This window comes from Pseudopodoces humilis, chromosome 23 (assembly GCF_049639895.1).
Source record: "Pseudopodoces humilis isolate 2021_Gansu_Grassland_sample_001 chromosome 23, ASM4963989v1, whole genome shotgun sequence".
Lineage (NCBI taxonomy): Eukaryota > Metazoa > Chordata > Aves > Passeriformes > Paridae > Pseudopodoces > Pseudopodoces humilis.
Window position 1 is genome coordinate 2,707,954 of NC_142222.1, and position 19,026 is coordinate 2,726,979.

General features: G+C 41.3%; 1 protein-coding gene across 4 annotated transcripts in view; it reads right to left on the minus strand.

Moving 5' to 3' along the window:
* Positions 1–19,026, minus strand: part of VMP1 (vacuole membrane protein 1) — a 59,362-nt gene that overhangs the window by 32,542 nt on the left and 7,794 nt on the right. For all 4 annotated transcript variants that reach the window (XM_014255107.2, XM_005525708.3, XM_088066111.1 and 1 more), the window contains 4 exons: positions 16,840–16,975; positions 14,426–14,516; positions 12,817–12,927; positions 1,545–1,712 (listed from right to left, as the gene is read on the minus strand). In XM_014255107.2, coding sequence (XP_014110582.1) covers positions 1,545–1,712; positions 12,817–12,927; positions 14,426–14,516; positions 16,840–16,975 — 506 coding nt within the window. The remainder of the gene's footprint in view (positions 1–1,544; positions 1,713–12,816; positions 12,928–14,425; positions 14,517–16,839; positions 16,976–19,026) is intronic.

Here is a 19,026-nt window from a genome sequence, read left to right on the forward strand (position 1 = left end):
ACGAAACATTCCAAGAAAGCATAACATTACATGAGACACCACTGGTAGACAGAGGATGCTCCCGAGGGAAAATCCAGAGGAGACAGAGTTCAGAGCAAAGGTAGCTGACAGGGAATTTGAAAAAGGAGGGGAAAGGGTGAAAAAGTGGGATACAAATGTTCCTATTCCTTTGTCTTTTCCCTAATCTAATCCAAGGAACTCAGACCACACCACGAAGGCACTGCTTGTTCTCCTGCATGGCTGCTCTGGAGGACACAAGATTCCAGAGGCTGCAACTCTGCTCCCTCATTTCTAAACTTAATTCTCCTCATAGCTCAGTTTTTACATGCTGCAGATGAAGCAAGAGATGTTTACCCTCAGCTGCATTTTTATTTTGCAACCCTAGAAACGTAGCTGTAAATGCCATTTTTATTGCTTGTCTCTATTAAACAGATTTCAGCACAGGGGGATGAGGAAGAAAATAAAAAGAAATTTTACATATATTTATAGTCTTGTAAGTATTCATATGTTTAGCTACTAAATGAGCATTCAAGTAATTCTGGCCTTCCATTAAGAGTGAAATTTAAGCTGTACTCTGCTTTTTGACAGGGCTGTGAGTCCACTTTCTCCGTTACTATTTTGATTTTAGTCTCTAAACTCGCACAACCTGACTGGATTTTTTGTAACTAACACAACTGCTTCTATTTAAATAATTGTAGTGACCAGTTGCCTTATATATTAAAGAACACCAGGGCAGGCATCAGATACTGTTTTTAGAATTTCCTTTCTCTGCATTTGAGTCGGACAACCAAGAATTTAGTAATTAAATCATCAGCTAGTACAGGAAGTCAGCAGCAAAATAAAGTTAATTTGGCATGTAGTTCACAGCAGATGTATCTGTGCAAACTGCAATTCAAAATAATCTACATGTAATGAAAAGAACAACCCAGCTGTCCAAAAATTAAACTTCTACATGAAACTGCAGATTGAAAAAAAAAAAAAAAGAGGAAAACGGAAAGGAAGTTCCAATGACAGCGTTTCCTAAGACCCTGATTCACTTCAACAGGAAAAGCAGGTCAGCTTTTAAGTGAAAAGTGGAAACTGGCAGAAAAACAGAAATAAAATATGTAAAAATGTGAAAAATAATTTTTTTTTCATTTAATCTAATTTACTGTGAGACGAGGGCCTGAGTCCTGCAGATGAGGAGCTGCAGCTTCACTCATGTTACAGGCCTAGAATTTTTGGAATTATTTCTCGCTTAGACCTGAATGCTGCCAGATGATCTGGGGTGAAGATACCCATCCTAAAATTTACTTTCTACATCAACAGCCTTCAAGTTTTCTGCTGGTATTTAGCAAAGCACCACAGCTGATAAAAATATCCCAAGAATATCCTATTAAAAAGCATTAAAATTACCAGGGCCAAAAGGTTCACCAAAAAGGCAACTTTTCACATTACCTTGGGCAGTGTAACCCATCATTATTTTGCTGATTGAGAATTTTTTTGTCTATTGCTGGCCACAGAAATTAAATACACAAATTGCAGGTTTTTTAAACAAGGCTTACCCACATGCAGGCCTCCAGCCTGACTTTTGAGATGATTGCCCACAAGGAGATGGAGCCTTCAGCTGTCTCCTCGTCAGGACAGATAATTTGATCCGGGTAAGGAGGCTCAGGAAAATTCACGGAGTTACATTCATAGGCAGCAAGAGTGACTGAGGCTATGTGTGGACCCTGAAAAATAAAAAGAAACCCAAGAAATTTTAATTGTATTTTATGTGAGTTAGGATAAAAATTAAAATTAGCCCCCCCCCCCCATTTGTTCTTAGGTTAAAACTTAGTGTTACTCACTTTGACCGTTGATAATATTATTTATTTAAAATTCTTGTTTGTTGGAGTTCTTTTTAAGAGCATCTGAATCGCAATGTTGAGCTACTAATGTACTTTTAAAAAAATGAAATCTTTGTTTTGATTCACCAAAATGTTAGGCAGCCTTTCAGCTTTTGCCCTGCCACTTAGAAGGAAATAAGAATCCTTACTTTTTAAAAAAACAGGGATTTTCAAATATTTTACAATGTTCTCCTTAAGGTATTTATGACCTACAGCTTTATTAGAGGAGGTGTTTTCCCTACTGCTGCTTTTAGAGGATTAGGCATTTAAATTATATATTGATTTTTTTTTTTAATGACTGGGTTTAATGGCATTTTGCAGCAGACTTTCTTAACTTCTGTATTTTTCTCCACCAACCAGTTGTTTAGTTTGTGTGTTTCTTCTGATTAAACAAGAAAGCGACCTTACTGCTTTTTGCTAAAAAATGGTTTGAAGTGTAATTCAAATCTTAAACATTATTTAAATACCATTTAACTGAATTAATTTTAGTCTTTGTCTTACACTGAAAGATTTTTTTGGACAGACCTCCAAATAAAACAAGCATAAAAATCTATTCAAGAAATGAACTGCTACATAGTTTAAAAACCTGAAAGAATTGCCATTACTTTTAATACAAAAGAATTGAGAAGCAATTCAAACAATCTGAACACCAAACATTGTAGCTAAAAAACAATCACTTAGCAAAGGTCATGGAGACACTCTCCAGGGAAGAGGAAGGGAAAAAAAAAATAAAATTACTGCATTAAAGTGAGGTCTTTATGTAAAACCACCGATTTAAATAAATCTAAAAGTTTCATTAAGTGCAGAACAAATTTCACAAACCTTAACTTCTGATATTCATTATTTGATTGGTTTTGACATCGTGCTGGGAAATATTGCCAGCAATTTTCTTCTACGTTTTTATCTGCAATTTTAATTTATTTTCGTTTTACTAGAGCAATAAGGGAGTTTGATATACCCCACCCCCCGCCCCCCCCCCAAAAAAAATCAAAGCTCAATTTATTCCAGAACAGAGGGAAAGTGTGATAGAGCTGAGCCCTGCCCTTCCCTGCACAGGGCTCCCAGAGCTCCCTTTGAAATGCGGGAGCCAGGGACACATCCAGCTCCCAAAAGCTTCATTTGCACATTAAAGGGTGAAATTCCACCGCAGGTCCCACACAAAAGGGGAAGCTCCCTCACTCCTGGATTTGCTGGCAAGAGGAGGTTCACTCACCAACATTTCAGAGCACTGGACTGAGGCAATGGCATCCACAGTGTAATTTTTCAGTGGCAGTGAATTAAGAATGTTGAAATAAAATACCAGTTATATTTTCTGTATGGCAGCTGCAACTACTGTTGTCATATGCAAACAATTAAAAATAAACCCATTTTTCTGGCATGCAAATGGTAAAGGACAAGCTGCTCTGATAGCAAGAGAATTCTTTTATTTATTCCTTGTTGCTTTACAGGAGACTCATTCCAAGTGCTTGGGTGTATTTTGGATTGCAGAAATACAAAACCTGTGAGATGATAAATGAGGCACAGTCTCTCTTGGGGAGAAGAAAAAGGTTCAATGAAATAAAACTGAAAAAGAGGAGATCCAGAAATTGATACACAAGAGAGATTTTGATATGGAAGGGAGAACAAAGACTGAACCAAGAGAAGAATGAACCAATGACTAATAACTTATATTGTTAATATTTCTATAGGCCCTACTGACAATAAACTTCTTGGTACCTGTAGCAAGATCATCTCCACAGCAGCTTCAGAACTAAATAAATAACATCTCTCTATTTCACTCATCAAGGGCCGGTGCAAAGAGATTTGAAAGTTCCCTAAAATTGTAAAGTAGATTTATGGCAAACCTGAGAACTTCTTTCTCCATTCTGAAACTCGGAATTTAATGCCATCCTCTGCTTGCCCCTCCCTATGTCTAACAGCTACCTTGGGCCAAAAAAATTGGTCTCAAGCCATCATCCTAAAATTAATGGTTTTCACCTGCACAAATTTGCAATGAAACTCTCCTGAAAGGCAGCCTTGCATGGAGGAAATTCCCTCGTGTTTGAACTGTAAATGACTGTTCCCTCAGCTCCCTCCAGGCTGTGGCCAAGGGGATCCAGAGCTGGGGCTCACTTCCACAAAATTTGGAATACACACCATAGCACAGAGGAACTACAACCAGCTTATTTATAATAGCAAGAGACAACTTTAATCACTATAATCAATAGTAATAAGCAGCCCTTAGCCCTTTCAAGGCTTCAGCATCTCCCAAATTCCTTCCCAAAGTCCACCTAAGGTGGATAAAGCAGGTCCTAAAATCCCAGGGGGGTACACAAGGACAAAATGCCCAACTGGAGATGTTGCAGGAGCCTCTCCCAGTGGAGCTGCCACCTTGGAAGTGGCTGAACAACCTCAAAACCCTCCTGTTGAGAGCCCTCCCAGTCTCAACAAATGTCTGCAAAAGGAAAAATTTCACAGGGAGTAGCCAATGGAAATAAAAAAAAGGCATTTCCCAAAACAGCTGCGAACGGCCACCTGAAGGCCAGGCCAAGGGAACACAACTCTCCCAGAGCAATGTAAACAATTCTATAACAGAAAAAAGTTGGAGTGGTGGAAGCCACAGAAGCCACATTTGAACTGGAATAAAGTGCAAATGGTTTGTTCAGAGTGATGAAGTGTGGGATGGAACCGGAGCGGGCCGAAGGGGAGCAGAGCAATCCCGTGTCCTCCGCCTGTGTCCGGTGTCCTGTAGGTCACAAGGACACTGTCCCAGGCTTGGCAGGATCACAGTAACACCTCCGACATCTGCTTTTGGAGCTTCCCCAAAGCCCTGGGTACCAAGCACCACCAAACAATGCTTGGCTGAACAGGCCCGGGGCTGCAGAGGGCTGAGAGGAGGAGCAGGAGGATTGAAGGGGTTCATTTCTATTTAGTGATGGTTTAACTCTGAATGGAGCAGGGAGCCAGCTTCAAACAGGCTGGAGGTGCCACCTTTGGAAAACCCCTGACTCTACACCCAGGAGGATTCATTCTCATTCAGTTTTTTAATTCTCTTCACAAATAACACCTGCACTCTCTCCTCCTCCTCCTCTGTGTGGGCCTGCAGGAAATACTGAGTGTTTTGTCTCGCTGCAATAGGTCAGTTTGTTTCAAAAACTTGGGGAAATCCTCTCAGATGTCCCCCTTGGACTGTGACTGCAACTCTACCTTTGAAAAGAGCATTTGCAAAACTGCTTCATACCCCATCACACCAAACACTAAATCCCAGGGGATTCAGATGTGCTCCTGGCCAAACCAGGAAAAGTCACTGAAACTCAAGGCATGCAAGATCCTGAACACCAACTGTCTTTCCCTCACCCTTTTCCAATGATTTTTTTTTTCCTTTGAAGCTGCAGGAGGCACTAACAAAGGATAGCAGAGGAGAAATTGAGAAGCATTCTGCTGACTCGGGTGAGAAACATTCGCTTGCCACTGCTGACGACCAGAAGGAGCCTGTGGTCAGGCCGGAATGTGATGTGTTAGAAATATCTGTACAATTTGCAAATCAAACAAGACAAGATTTGCTCATCGAGATGAACTCAACATAAATCTATTTCTTAGCAACAGCAGTTCAGGGGAGTTTGGAAATCCCTGTCTGCACAGCCCCAATGTCTCAGAGAAGGTAACTTTGAACTCTTGAACTCACAGGCCTTCAAAGGAGTTTTATTCCAGTGATTGAAGGTACCCATGTTGGAATGGCACAGAAAGAAATTTCTGGAAAGTAAAAATCTTTTTATCTATAAATTATGCTTGAAAATTCATCTGTGGAAGTAGAAAGAGACAGCAGCTACATGTAAAAAAAATAACTAGTTTAAAATCCTTAAAAACATGCTGATCTGAATAATTCTTACAGCAGAAAGTCTTCACCATAAGGAAAAGTGAATGAATATCCAATTAAAAATTAATTGTGTTTTCACATTATTAATCTTTCTGAGCACCTGGACTGGGAAGTCAATTAAAGCTACAAACAAATCCAATATCAAATGTTGGTTTCTCACATACCCCTTCACAGAACAGCCAGGCTGCTCAAGTGATACAAGAACAACCACATCTAATTTTAACCTTTTATTTTAGGGGAAGATATAATTTTAGACTGGCTTTAATTTAGAAACGTTTCTCAAAGAAAAGTGATATGTCTGCCAGCAAGAAAAATATTACCCTGAACTCCTTGCTGAACTTAATGCACTAAAAATCTGTTTTCCTCCATGGATACGCTGCTTTTCACACTGGGTTCAAGACTCAGCCTTTGCACAGGGGGGGAACATGTCATGATGTATTTGATGGAGATAAATTGGAAAAATAAAAGCTTGCTTCTCATGGGAAACATCCTCTGAGTGGTGCCCCAGGCCACGACTCATCCCATACTTATCCACAAAGTCATTACACCTCTCCAGAAAGCCACACCACAGTTACAGCATCTTTTTTATCTCTGACAGCAGTGGACAACTACCCACAGAGAGAACTGCTCTGTGATTAAGAGGGAGAAGCTTGGTCTGGAGGTGGCTGGTAAATATGTGCAGTTTGTCTGTCTGCCTGTGTTACAAGATTAAAATGTCTCATGATTTTATAACGTCTGGTATGTGGTGCTGGCTGGAAATGGGGGCTGGGGATGGAGGATCCTGTACCTAGAGCATCCTCAAGTGACACAAACATCCATCAAGTGGTCAGGGATGGGTTTAGAAGACCTCCACAGCATTTCAAGCCGTGTTTTAATTTTACACTCACGTGGCTGTGGTTAAGTTTCTATTCCCACTTCAGCCAAGCTTTGCCCCACAGCGCAGAGCTGCTGGAAATTCCAAATGATCGGCCACAAACTCTGAATTTGACTTACCAAGAGCTACTGAGGGAGCAGCACATGGCACCACTGCCTCTGTAAAGGCCCACGGTGCTGCTCTAAGGAGTAACATGAAAAGCAGATTATTTTTAAGGCTGTGCCTGCGTGACTTTCTATAGGAACAGAATCATGTCAGGGGGAGGCACAACTGCAAGAATTCAAGTTTATCTTCTGCTGCTGACAAAAAATCATTAATAAAATACTCTGTCAGTGCTCTCTCCTTGCCCTTCCCTAGCCATCCACTCATTTTTGAAGAATAAACCTCAGCATCTATTCATATTGCTACCAGCAATGGTGATTTGCTTTAGAATCTCCAATTAGAGATCGTTCTGCACAATTATCGTTATTTTCAACCTGCTCCAGGAAGCAGAACATGAAAGGTATAAAGTTCAGGCTGTGCATAAAAAAATCCCACAAAAAAAATGTAGAAACTTCAAGGGAGCAAATGAGGAGAAAGCACAATGTGCCCTCTTGGCAGAGATCTGACAGAACAAACGTTGAGGAAGTGGAGAGCAGCTAATGAAAACAGGGCGTCAGCTCCTAAAAGGTAAAGTCCATCAACCTTCAGGAGGAAGAGAAGGGTGCAGACACCACCCCATTAACTCCTCCACAGTCCCATTAACTCCTCCATCACCCCAGGACTGTTCTTGCACAGTCTGACCTAAGCCAGCAGTGCTGGGTTTACCCTCTGTAGATACCTACAGGCATCCGACACAGCAACAGGAGCACTGAGAGGGATCAAGACTTCAAATGAACGTTTTTCTCCTTGAAAACACCACTTTTCATCTCAGATTTTTAAAATGTAAGTGAGCCACCAGAAGATTTAAGGAACACACAGATTGCACAACTGATTTAGCAGCAGTGTCCAGTTAATTCAGCAGACCCTCCCAGTTCATCAGAGCATTATTAATATCAATACTGAAGTTTCAAGCAGAACATAGGCCCAGGTGTGCTGTAAGCAGGAATTTCTGATGAGATAATTACAAAAAGTGATTTTTAAAGAAGTTTTATGTTGATTCATGTATTCCAGGATATTTCAGTTCATTGTAGAAAGCTTAGGGCAGCTGGAGGAAGTAGTTTAAAGACAGGAAAGAAACAAATGACAGAGTAAGAGACAAAAAGGACCCTAACACAAACAGGCTCCATTTCAACTTATTTTAGAATTAATTTTTGTCTTCTGCACCCTCCACATATTTTTCTTTCAACCACCTCAGCAATTCAATAGCAGTAATGTGAGCACAGGTATTAAACAGAACCCTTTATTTCCTTTGTTTTAGGCTTGCAAGTTGATGTGTGAATTGGAGAACAGTGAAGGCTGGAAACGAACACCTCACTTCACAAAAAGAATTCAGCTCTGGGAATGGGAGCACTGCTGCACCTCCCACCTGGCTCAGGCAGCTCAGCTTTTGTTTCTCACTTTTTCCTTTTCACACAGAACCATCATTTTCTGGGTTACTCACAGTAGTTTTGAATGATCTGCGTGGAAAGAGCAAAATCTCTCCTGAAGTTGATAATTACTATGAAAATACTCTTGTGTTAGTCATGAGGAAGTAAATGGAGGAAAAAAAAGAGAGTAAGTTGTGTGGGTTTCGAAATTATTCTGTCTATTTCATAAAAGTGGAGTAAGTCCTGTTTTGTGAGCTTCTCTTTTAAGAGGGACTTTAGTAATTTTTATCACAGTCCTCTTACAAGTTCAGCTCCGGGAACAAGAGAACTAAAAGGAATTAAGTTTGACTTTAAAAAGCTTTCAGTAGTCCTGACAGGAAACCGTTTATTTGTGTGGGTTTGTTTTTTTAAAAATTATTTACACCACCACCATCTTTTTTTCCAAGATAATGGACTCATTATTGCACAAGTGTCCGGCTTTCAAATCTTCAAATTCTAACCTAAACCAGTTTGGGTAGGGCCAACACAGGGCTCATTTCAGCTGCAAACTGTGACTGTTTGGGGAGGCCAGAGTGTGACCCTGGCTGAGGGGAACCAATTCAGAATGAAAGTGAGATGCTGAGCCCTCAAAGCCACACAAACCCAGCCCGGCTCTCTCAGGGTGGCACTGGCAATAAGGGGACTGCCTTTCTGACTCACTTTTCTCTTTAAAAGGCACATTTCTGCTCTTTATTTTTGCTGTGCCCTCTTCCACTCTGCTGCCGAGCAGCCCTGTAAGAATTCCTGACAAACTCACATATTCCAGCGCTGAAATATCCGGGCTGGACCTCGGCACAAGCATTGCTATTGTAGCTCACATTTCCTGTTTGTGCTCGCCCAGGGCCCGGCCACCAGCACAAACCCCCTCAGCAGTTGCCCCTTCGGCTCCAGCAGCAGCAAACAAAATCCACATTTAAGCAAAAAAAAAAACAAAAAAAAAAAACCAAACAAAATCCACATTTAAGCAACAAAAACACCGACAGTGCAAACAGCCAGAGCTCGCCCTGAGCTTTTGAGGGGTGAGGAATTCGGTGCCATTCATCCCTTCAGGGATTTCACATCCCCAAGGAGAGGCGATTTGTTAACCACTCGTTTTAAGCACTTTTTTTTTTTTTATTTTGGCCACGTCTTTGACAATCCGTTTTTCGGAGCTGAAGTGAAACCAAAGCACGAGGCAGAGCGTTGGGTGGGGATAGCCACAGCCTGTGATCCCAGCCCAGCTCTCCACCTACTGTCCCCTGCTCCGGAGCCCTCCGGCACCGCCACCTCATTCATTCATTTTCGGCAGCAAAGATCTTTCAGAGATTTACAAACACCAAAAATTCCTCATGAGTTACCCTCAGCCATCCTCTGATGGTAATGAGGTGATTCATGCTGTTCGTATTTTCATCTACCACCAACAGAAAACATCTCAGGACCGAGGAAAAAGCCATGTACTGCTAAAACCAGTATTTAGAGTCATTAATCATAATAGTTTTATTTCCTACAGAACCACATCATGATTACTATTTTTAAGGGTTGTTTTTAAAGAATTGTGAAAAATTTTAATGGGTTTCAGGAAAATAAGCCAGCAGACTTGTTTTGAAAGTGTCAGAATGGAAAGGATTCTTGGAAGAGTGGCCCGCTTCCCTGTTCCTGCACTGAAGATCTGCTCTGTGCCAGCCCTTAGCTCAGTGCCAAGTGCAGCACGAGAATTGTTTCCCAAAAAGCCATGTCAGATTTTACATCCAGTGCTGGCAACAACTGAGAAAGCAGCATTAAACAAGGAACTGACACATCAATGTTCAGGCCCTTTCTAACATACAGAAAGCTCTCGAATCACAGGAACAGCAATTAAAAGCCTGGTATCAAACTGACACACTCGACCTGCCACTCTTGCACCAAGGACTGGTGACCAAAAAAATCCCAAATCAGATGTGAACTGAAATGATCCTGAGGCAGCAACACCCCTCCCACACTGAGGCTGCTTTAAATTCTACTTTTAGCAAACTGTTTCCAAGTTCTCTCTTCTCAGCTAACCCCGGGATCTCTCCTGGCACCAGAATGCAGCTCCAAAAAGCAGCTGGTGAGAGAGATGCTCTGAGGATCCAGACAAATGCCAGTTTTCAACACTGGACAAACTGCTAAGCAGGTCAGGGAAAGCAAACATCAGAGTCATTCAAATACTGCAGCCATTGCATAACCACTTCCACGGCCTGCCCAGCTTGGGAATGGCCATATCCAGTAAATGGATAATCCAGTTTATTTAATTCAGATGCACCTGTGTGACAGCTGAAGGAGCCTGAGCAGGTGCCTACATGCTATCAATTCCTCCACGTGCCCTCCCTCAGTGGCACAGACAATGCTGCAAGTCCCAGCAGAGCTCAGCACCACATGGGTGGGCCCAAGGGCATTGTTCTCCCAGCGTGTAATTGCATTCCCAACAATCTCCCTGTACATACAGCTTTAAAATGAGCAATTAATTAAAAGCAATTTGAAAGCACTTACTGGGTCTCTTTTCTATTGCCAGCAAATCCAGGCACTAAAGCAGGGGAGGATTTGTTTTGTAACTTTATTTCTTTGAGTCAACAGAATAAGTTTTACCACTATGAAAAAATATAATTAAAGTATATGGAACATGAAAAGCAGATCAATGGTAATGCAGAAATTGATATTGAGAGCCCGACTTAATGTGTCACGTTTCTACTTTTAGAGGAAACTGCTGTACAAATAACAAAGCAAAATAGTTACAACTCCTCCCTCCGAGAGCTGGAGCTTCTAATGGCATTGTTTCCAGATGGGTTAAATTCAGAACACTTCTCTGAAAGAGTTCACCCCGAAAAGCTGCAGCAGTAGCCTCGTGTTAGTACTCCTTGTTCCCTCTCCCACTGAGCAGATATCAAACACTGTTTCACTACAGTGATAACATATTCCATGCACACCTTGCTGGTACAGCTGCAGTGATAAGAATATTAACAGTTCAGGTACTTCAAATGCAAACACGGTTTGCTAGGGCCAGGAGCTGCTGTTTTTACACTCCCTCTGCCATCTAGTGGCAACAACCGCGTGGCTTCCACCGAGGTGTAAACCATGAGATGCTCAGACAGCGCCCAGAATGTGTTAATTGACCTGAGCAGACATGCTAATCACTAAATCTTGCTCAGGAGAAAAAAAAAGGGAAACGAATATTGGCTTCTCGTTCTTCCTACACTCACTGCCTTCATGGAATTCCCTCAGTGAAACAGGAACATGCTTATCTGCCTCGTGCTTAAAGCAAACCAGTATTTCTCCTGTAGTATTACACTTTAGATGTTGATAGTACATTTTTATTACATTTTACTCTATAACCACCTTCTAATTACTCAGTATAATCTACTCAGTCTTTTTCCCCCTCCTAACAAAGTTATGTGAAACCTTCCCTTTTACGTTACAAATAAATACCTTCCCTAACAATATAAACTCAATTTCTTTTCCTGGGTGACACATCCCTATAACCTTTGGGAGGCTGTTAACCTCCCAAACACCCACCATAAGTTACTGATAAACTAACTGAGAAGTTGTATTTTCTAGAAATTATTTCAGTGTCAGCTCAGGTCCTGGCCTAAGCACCTCCACAAGGTTCACATATCCCACAGGATAATCAAAGTGATGCATTATGGAATTTATTTTTACTACACTGAAGTAATTTAGAACTTTGATTTTTAAATCTAGAGTAAAAGAAATGTTCCACCCCCTATAAGAAAAGAAGTGATGCTGTCTTAGGAAGATTTCATGTACCAAAATCACCTTGAAGTGGCCTGGGGTCTGACAGTGCTCAATGCAAAAACTTGGTTTTGTTTAGCAGGAATTCCTTTCCACAATCTTTAGGACAGAAGTTACACACAGGGTAATTCTGAGGCTGCTCATCCCATGCCATTCCATCTCCCAGAAACTGCCCTGCTGGGGGGAAAGGCAGGAGTTTCTCGTAGTGTTTTCTGTGTTATTGTTAATGATTAAAGCAGCTCTGAAAGTAAACATCTGTAATTGTTCCAAATACAAGATGACATTTGTTGCATGAACTGGTTTTAATTATTTTGTGGCCATGAATCCTTTTCTTCAATCCAGGACAGTGGTTTCATAACCCAGGAACTAATCCAATGGCCAAAAGCAAAACACACCCAAACATTTCCCTGACTTTCATAGCTAAGTTGAGATAAACAACATCATGCAAATTTTCATATTTTATCTTCATAGAAAAACATTGTTCTTGCTATTATTTTCAAAACAAAATTAATACAAGACTGAACTTTAAACAAGCTGCCTGTTTTGCTGGCTTCAGTTAGAAAAATGATCATTTTAAGCTACTAAAAAAATACTCTGAAAAACTTTAAATGGAAACACTTGAGCTGCACACAGTAGAACAGGCTTCATTTAAATGAGGAGATTAGAGAACAGAGCTTGCAGATTTGGCTCATTGTTTCAAAGCGAGGATTAACCAACAGCAGGCCGATATCCACAGTTCAACAAACACAGAGCTTACGAACTACAGAACAAGGTGATGCAGTGTAGAACATGAGCAGCATTCACCAGAGCACCAACTTGAGAGGTATTTAGTGTTTAGAACCTGCAGAAAGTTATTTATTCACCTCTTTTAAAATATGCAGCAATTAAAGTACTCAGTTCAGAAAGGACATGGTGTGGAAATATTCTTACCAAGTAGAGCAGAAAGGTGTGGAGACCTGTTCCAAGCCCAACAGAGGAGAGAATGCCCAATCCTACCCAGTAGGCACACCAGAAGAACTTCTTCTCCATGTACTGCACATACTGAGCAAGGAAAGTCACAAAAAAAGAAAAAATATGTAAATTTTGATATCTCCAAGGGAGAAAAATTAAGCTACAAGCTAATCCGGACATTTATCTGGATCATAACAACTGAAATACACTCCTAAATACTTCTGTTTGCAATTTATTACACTGACAGCACAGACATGTTGAGGAAACAGTGCACTTTCAAAAGAACCCCTCACATCTTGGAATCAGCAAGTTTCCAAGGAGACAGATGGAAATTCAGGTTCAATAGTAGGAGGCTGAAATCCAGAACAGGGCCACGAGGAGCAAGCCCCAGACAGTGTCAAGTAGAACCCAGGAAGCTCAGGGAATTGTCTGAACAACTTAAAGAAAGGAATAAAATCAGCTGCATTTCCAGTGAGTCTGTTGGATGTTGCATCTTGGAGCAGTGACTGTTACTTTTAATAATTTTACTTTAAGAAAACATTAAAATGCTGGTTGTGTGCTGCACTCAGAAATGAGGGATGTGGGAAAGTCACAGCAAGTTCTGGACACTACTTTACACCACACATGGACCAACAGCACTAAGGTGAAGTTTACACCATTCTTATCCAGGCTCCAACCTGCCAGGGCACAAAAACATCCTGAAAATGCCAAGTGCACACGGCTGACACCTCCTGCACTGTCACCTGAGGGTGACACTCCCTCAGCAGTCCCAGAGGATCAGGTTTCCTCCCAGCAGGCTCAAGGAAACCTGAAGTCAGGACTTGGGTTCCAGAACTGCAGATCCCTCAGGCAGGCAGTGCCACACCACAGCAGGAGGGATGGAAGCAAGTTCTCTGGAACTGGGAACTTGCTCATTTCAGAGCTGTGACATCAGTTGGAATTGATTTTTAAAAGGGCTGTCTGTCCTCCAGGAAAATCTGAAACTCCAAGAGAAATGGGGAAGGGAAAGGTGCAGACACCACCATCACTAAGCTTAAGCCATGTCTTACATTTCCAGTGCTGTGAAAGCACCAGGCTTTGTGTTCACCAAATCTCCACAAAGCCTTTAAAGGACCATTTGAAAACAACAAGAAGCAGCACAGAACTAGAAACAGAATTTGAACCATGAAAGCATTTTGTATCTCTATATGTGCCTGTCCCAGCTGGGCAGGAGACCCTTCCACAGAAATCACTTCTTGGGAACCACGAAGCTCTGCCATGACTCAGGGTAACATTTCCCCCAAGAGCTCCCACCACTGTTAAAAGCTTGCTGACAGCAGCTGTGAAGGAGTGCTGCAGCACCTGAGGTGTGCTTTACTCAGGAACACCTCCAGATCCACCAGAACAGATCAAATGATACAACACAGCTCATCCCTCCCCACCTCTGAAACACAACTCACGCACACCCAACAGAGCAGTCACGACTTGAGAAACAAAACCTTAGGGAGCAACTCAAAAGATACATTATAAATTCATGGAGATCCCAGCAGAATTCATTCAGTTCCCAGCACAGGGAAGGGAGTGTGAGTCAGGGAAGCAGAGGTGGTACCTGTTGATGTGCTCCTTCGATGTAGTACAGGGCTGTGAGCACCGCCAGTGCCAGCAACACACACACCAGGAGCCCTCGCCGACGCCACAATCTTAAAGACAAATGGCAAATTAGGGTTTCTCATCATTAAGCATGCATTTCAAAGTAACTCAGCTACTCCTGGGGACTGGGCTGCCTGGATGTGCTCAGCAGGGACAATGGCAGCAGTGTAAACCTCCCAAGAAAATATCTGGGGAGCCTTTACTCTTTAGGGAAAAATCTCTGCGTCGCTGTCAAGCGAGATCAAAGTTCAGCTACACATATTTTATTATTTTTTAATAAAGAAAAACAAAGTAACTGTCTGAAAACAAACACAAGCTGAAAACAATTCAGCTTCTGGAGCCAAGAGTCAGACCTAGGCCCTGAACAGCAGCTGTGGCCAAGCAGAGAGCAAAGCAGGCCCTGCACTGGCCCTGGGCAAGGACGAGCTGGGTAGAATTCAGAAATGCTGATTTCCAACTCTGCTGCTGGGCAGAACCACAGTGACAGTCACAGGAAAAAATCTTTACATTATTTTGTTTCCCCTTATCTATTAAAATTAGAATCTTGTAACAATTCCAAATGTAATAAATACATTTTAGGTAACTCTGAAGCATTAGGTGAGTAAAGGGAGAAAAGTGTTTTCCAAAGTAATTTGCAACCAAATCATTTTTGAGCATGGTTTTACTGGGGTTATTTTTCTGCTTGATGTGTATGTGGCCACACACAGTAGATCAGTAAATACATTTATTATTTTCCAGAGAACACTATTATATTGTCACCTAATGATATATAAAAAAGCAAGTGCTAGCATCACTTAAAATTCCCAGACTATAATAGCAAACTATGAACATAACTTATCTATTTAGATAGATAGAAATGTGAGGCATAATACAGCAAAACAGTCACGAATATTTCATATTAAGCAAACTGAAAAGAGCACTCAAAATATTTTAAAGCTACTCTGCTTGCATTAGTGTGACAATTGAATTTTCAAATGATTGTCTTTCAAAACACAATTTATGCAACGGAATACAGGAGATCATTAAGAGTCACTCGGAGGTCTCAACTTAATAGCATGTAATAGCCAGGGTTATTTTCTGCAAAGATTCTGTCAGGGGAGTGCCAGGCAACTGAATGTGCTGCTCAGCAGAGGAAGCAAGTGCTATCTGTAGCAGAATTGGATGTCTAGGAAGCCAAATAAGATCCGAGGTCTTAAAATAAATCCTCAAATGTTATTTCTGCTTAGTTTAAATAAATGCTTGGAGATTGTCAGAAATTACCGATGTCAGACCCAGTAAAACAGTTCTCAGAAACAAATCCTAATGATGTCTGAAAGAATGCACATCATCATAAAATAAATAGGCTTGGGGGGTTCAATTTTTTGGGGGTGTGTGGGGTGTAAAAGGGAATTAAGACATCACTACATAAACCTGGTATTTTTCATACAAATAATTTCAAAAGAAAATGGAAAACAGAAGTTTCTGTCAGTAAATCTGAACTGCCAGCACCTCCAGCCTAGCCCAGAGGGGGAGTGAGCACAAGCCTGAGCAGCAGGCTCAGCTCAGCCTGCAGAGGAGCAGCCCAACAGCTGGAGTCACCCAAGGTGACATTAGATCCTGTCTCCTGACTGGGAAAAGCTTTGTAAACTCAGTCCCAAACACAACAGAGCCCAGTTACCAACACAAGCACTGGATGGCTGCTACTCTTGGCATTTTCACTGCAAATTATACTCATGTTTTGGCAGCCTAAACCCCCGGGCCTTGTGCCTCAAGAACTGGCTCTGCATTTCAGCACTGGCAAGGAATGGCAGGACTGCTCCTCACAAATTCTCCCTGGAAAAAAAGCTGGTTTTATCCAGTGTGAAAACAACACTCAGGGAAAGTGGCTTAATAAATCATTTCCTGCTGTAAAAGGGCCCACAGAGGAGCAAAGTCTTTACAGCATCATAAACATCACTGCAAGCTCCACAGAACCCTGATCTCTGCCCTGGCTGAGCTATTTGAAGACTACTCAGTGATACCAATACCTGTATTAGTAAGTCAGTGCTTAACACTGCAGCCATAAGCACAGTATCCTTTGGCCTTAAGGATCCCTAAATACTGTCCCACCCTTTCAAACTGGAATATTCAACTCTTCAGGAAGGCAGTTTGCCATTTTCTCCCCCAAGCACCTTGCTGCGCTTATGTAATTTAGGCAGAAAGTCTGAGAGCACGGCTACAAGTGTGGGATGTTCCAGCAGCCACCTTTAAGGGACAAAAATACACATGTTCTCTGAAAAAAAACAGTTTTCAAGTTGTGAATCATCAGGGAAAGTGAGATGTCAGAATGACCTACTGAATCAGAGCATGGGTTTGCCCAGAACGCTTAGTAGAAGTTAAAGAAATGATCTTTACTTTATGGTCCATTCCTTCAAGTTTATTAGAGTTTCCAGGCAAAAATACTGCAAGGTAACAAGCGGTTTTTTCCACAGTACAATATTCAACCTCTCCTCTCGCTCCCTTCGCTTCCGCTCACTCAACATTGAGGAATCTGCGAATGAAAAGTAAAAAAAAAAATATGTAAGAGCACAGGCTGGCAGATCAGGTGCTATCCCACCCAAAAATACACAGATTCTTTTATTTTTAAAATTTGTTAGGAAGTTAACGTGAGCTCTCAGTCATCTTTTCTCCTGATCCTAAAGCATTTGCTGCCAGTGCCTCAGGAATGAGGTGACATCCAGGGAATGCAGTGGTTTGTTCCCCCTTGGCACTCAGGGAAGCAGAGTGCCCCAGGCCTGGCACCCAGCAGCCTTTCTGCAGGGCACAGCCACCACCCCAGGTCATGTGTGACCTCAGCACCTGCTGCAGGGACATTTCCCTCAGAACTTCTGAGCTGGTTCTTTTCCAGCAGAGCTATTCCCAGCCTCCCACTTCCAGCAGATGGAATTACACGTGCTCTTTATGCCCCTCAGCCACGGTGTAACTGGATAAGAGCACCTGCCCTCACAGACAGGAGCCTGTCCAGCTTCTCCCAAACTCCTCCCATGGAAAGGAACTGCTTTTGGAGCACAGCCCTGCCTGGGATCGAGCTCAAACCCAGCCCAGGACCTGCTCACAAAAAGGCTTTTCTAATCAAGGTGTTATTTTGTGTTCACAATAAGATGAATAAAATCCCTGAGCTGATTTTTTTTGGAGGAGAAAGGTTTGTTCAAAGGTTGTCAAGTTAATGAGCACTAATAATTTTTAAACTTTTAAAGAAAACAAATTCTGGAATAAGATTTAAAAAATAATACCAGTAAACAATGAAAAAATACACTTGTATCCAAACAGACACCAAACTTGTTGAAACATCATTACACAATCACAACACATGTATTCTATTTTGCATTGTAATAATATTCATAAATTTTAGATTTTTAAAAAGCTGTTGCATTAAAAATATTAATCTAATCTGATCTCCAGCATATTGTAACCCAGGATGTATTATTTCAGTCTTACTCCAGTCATGGAAACATTTTGCCTTATCAGATGCTGATATTTACAAAGAAATTGCAGATCTCATTAGTCACACAGCCCACTTAATTTTGTACTCCTTAGCTGTAACATCAGTTGCTTAAGATGAACTAACAGAAATCCTGGCAAATACTGAAGAACATCCACATTCCTCAGTTGCAGAATGATTTAAGTCTTTAAGTAAAAGGCTTTAATTTGTTCCATACATACAAACATGCAGTTAATCTTTCTCGTTTAGTATGTGTAATAAAAATGTTTCGACCTTGTTTTTAGTAAAAGGTCGTAAAAGACAATGGTGTAAGACTGCACACAACTTGAGAAATCACTTGATTACAAAACACAATTAAATATGGAACTGGCACATTCAAAGCTGACAGGAAACAAAGAACGATGATTATAATTTCCATGCTTTACTACACAGCACGGATAATTCAGCGATACAAAAATCTTCATTAACTATTTTCAGGTTATTTTTCATGAGTTCTAAACATTAACCCCAGGCTACTTCAGACATACCAGTAGGAGAAACAGAGGAGAGGCAGGAGGTGAAGTAGTTAAAATTGTTTTGTTGGTAATTTATCACTGAAACCAATAAATTATAGTGACATTGTATTTCAACAGAACAGCTAGAAATTGGGAGACTAATAACTGGATCTGTCCCAGAGTAAAACAGATTTTTATTACCAAGAACTAATGTTTCAGTGCCAAAGGGTGGGGTTGTACAGCCTGACTTCCACAGCCACACATTTGCCAACAGAGTTTAATTTTTTTAGGGGTTTTTTTGTTATTGTAGCCCCTGTTGGTGCCCAGCTCAGCTTTGTGGGGTTTAAATGTATGTAAACAAAAGATCAAGAACTTTGGGAGGGGAAAAGAGTGTAAGAGAAATGCGAATGGAAATACACAGCATGAATCTATTCCATGGCTTTGAAATCCTAAATCCTTCAGGTTTAGAGCAGACTGAGGTTTCTAAGATTGATTCAGTCATTGAGGCCCTTTGCATTGTGTGGGCATAAAGCCACAGAATCCCAGAATGGTTTGGTTTGGAAGGTGCCTTAAAGCCCATCTCATTCCACGCCCTGGCACAGGCAG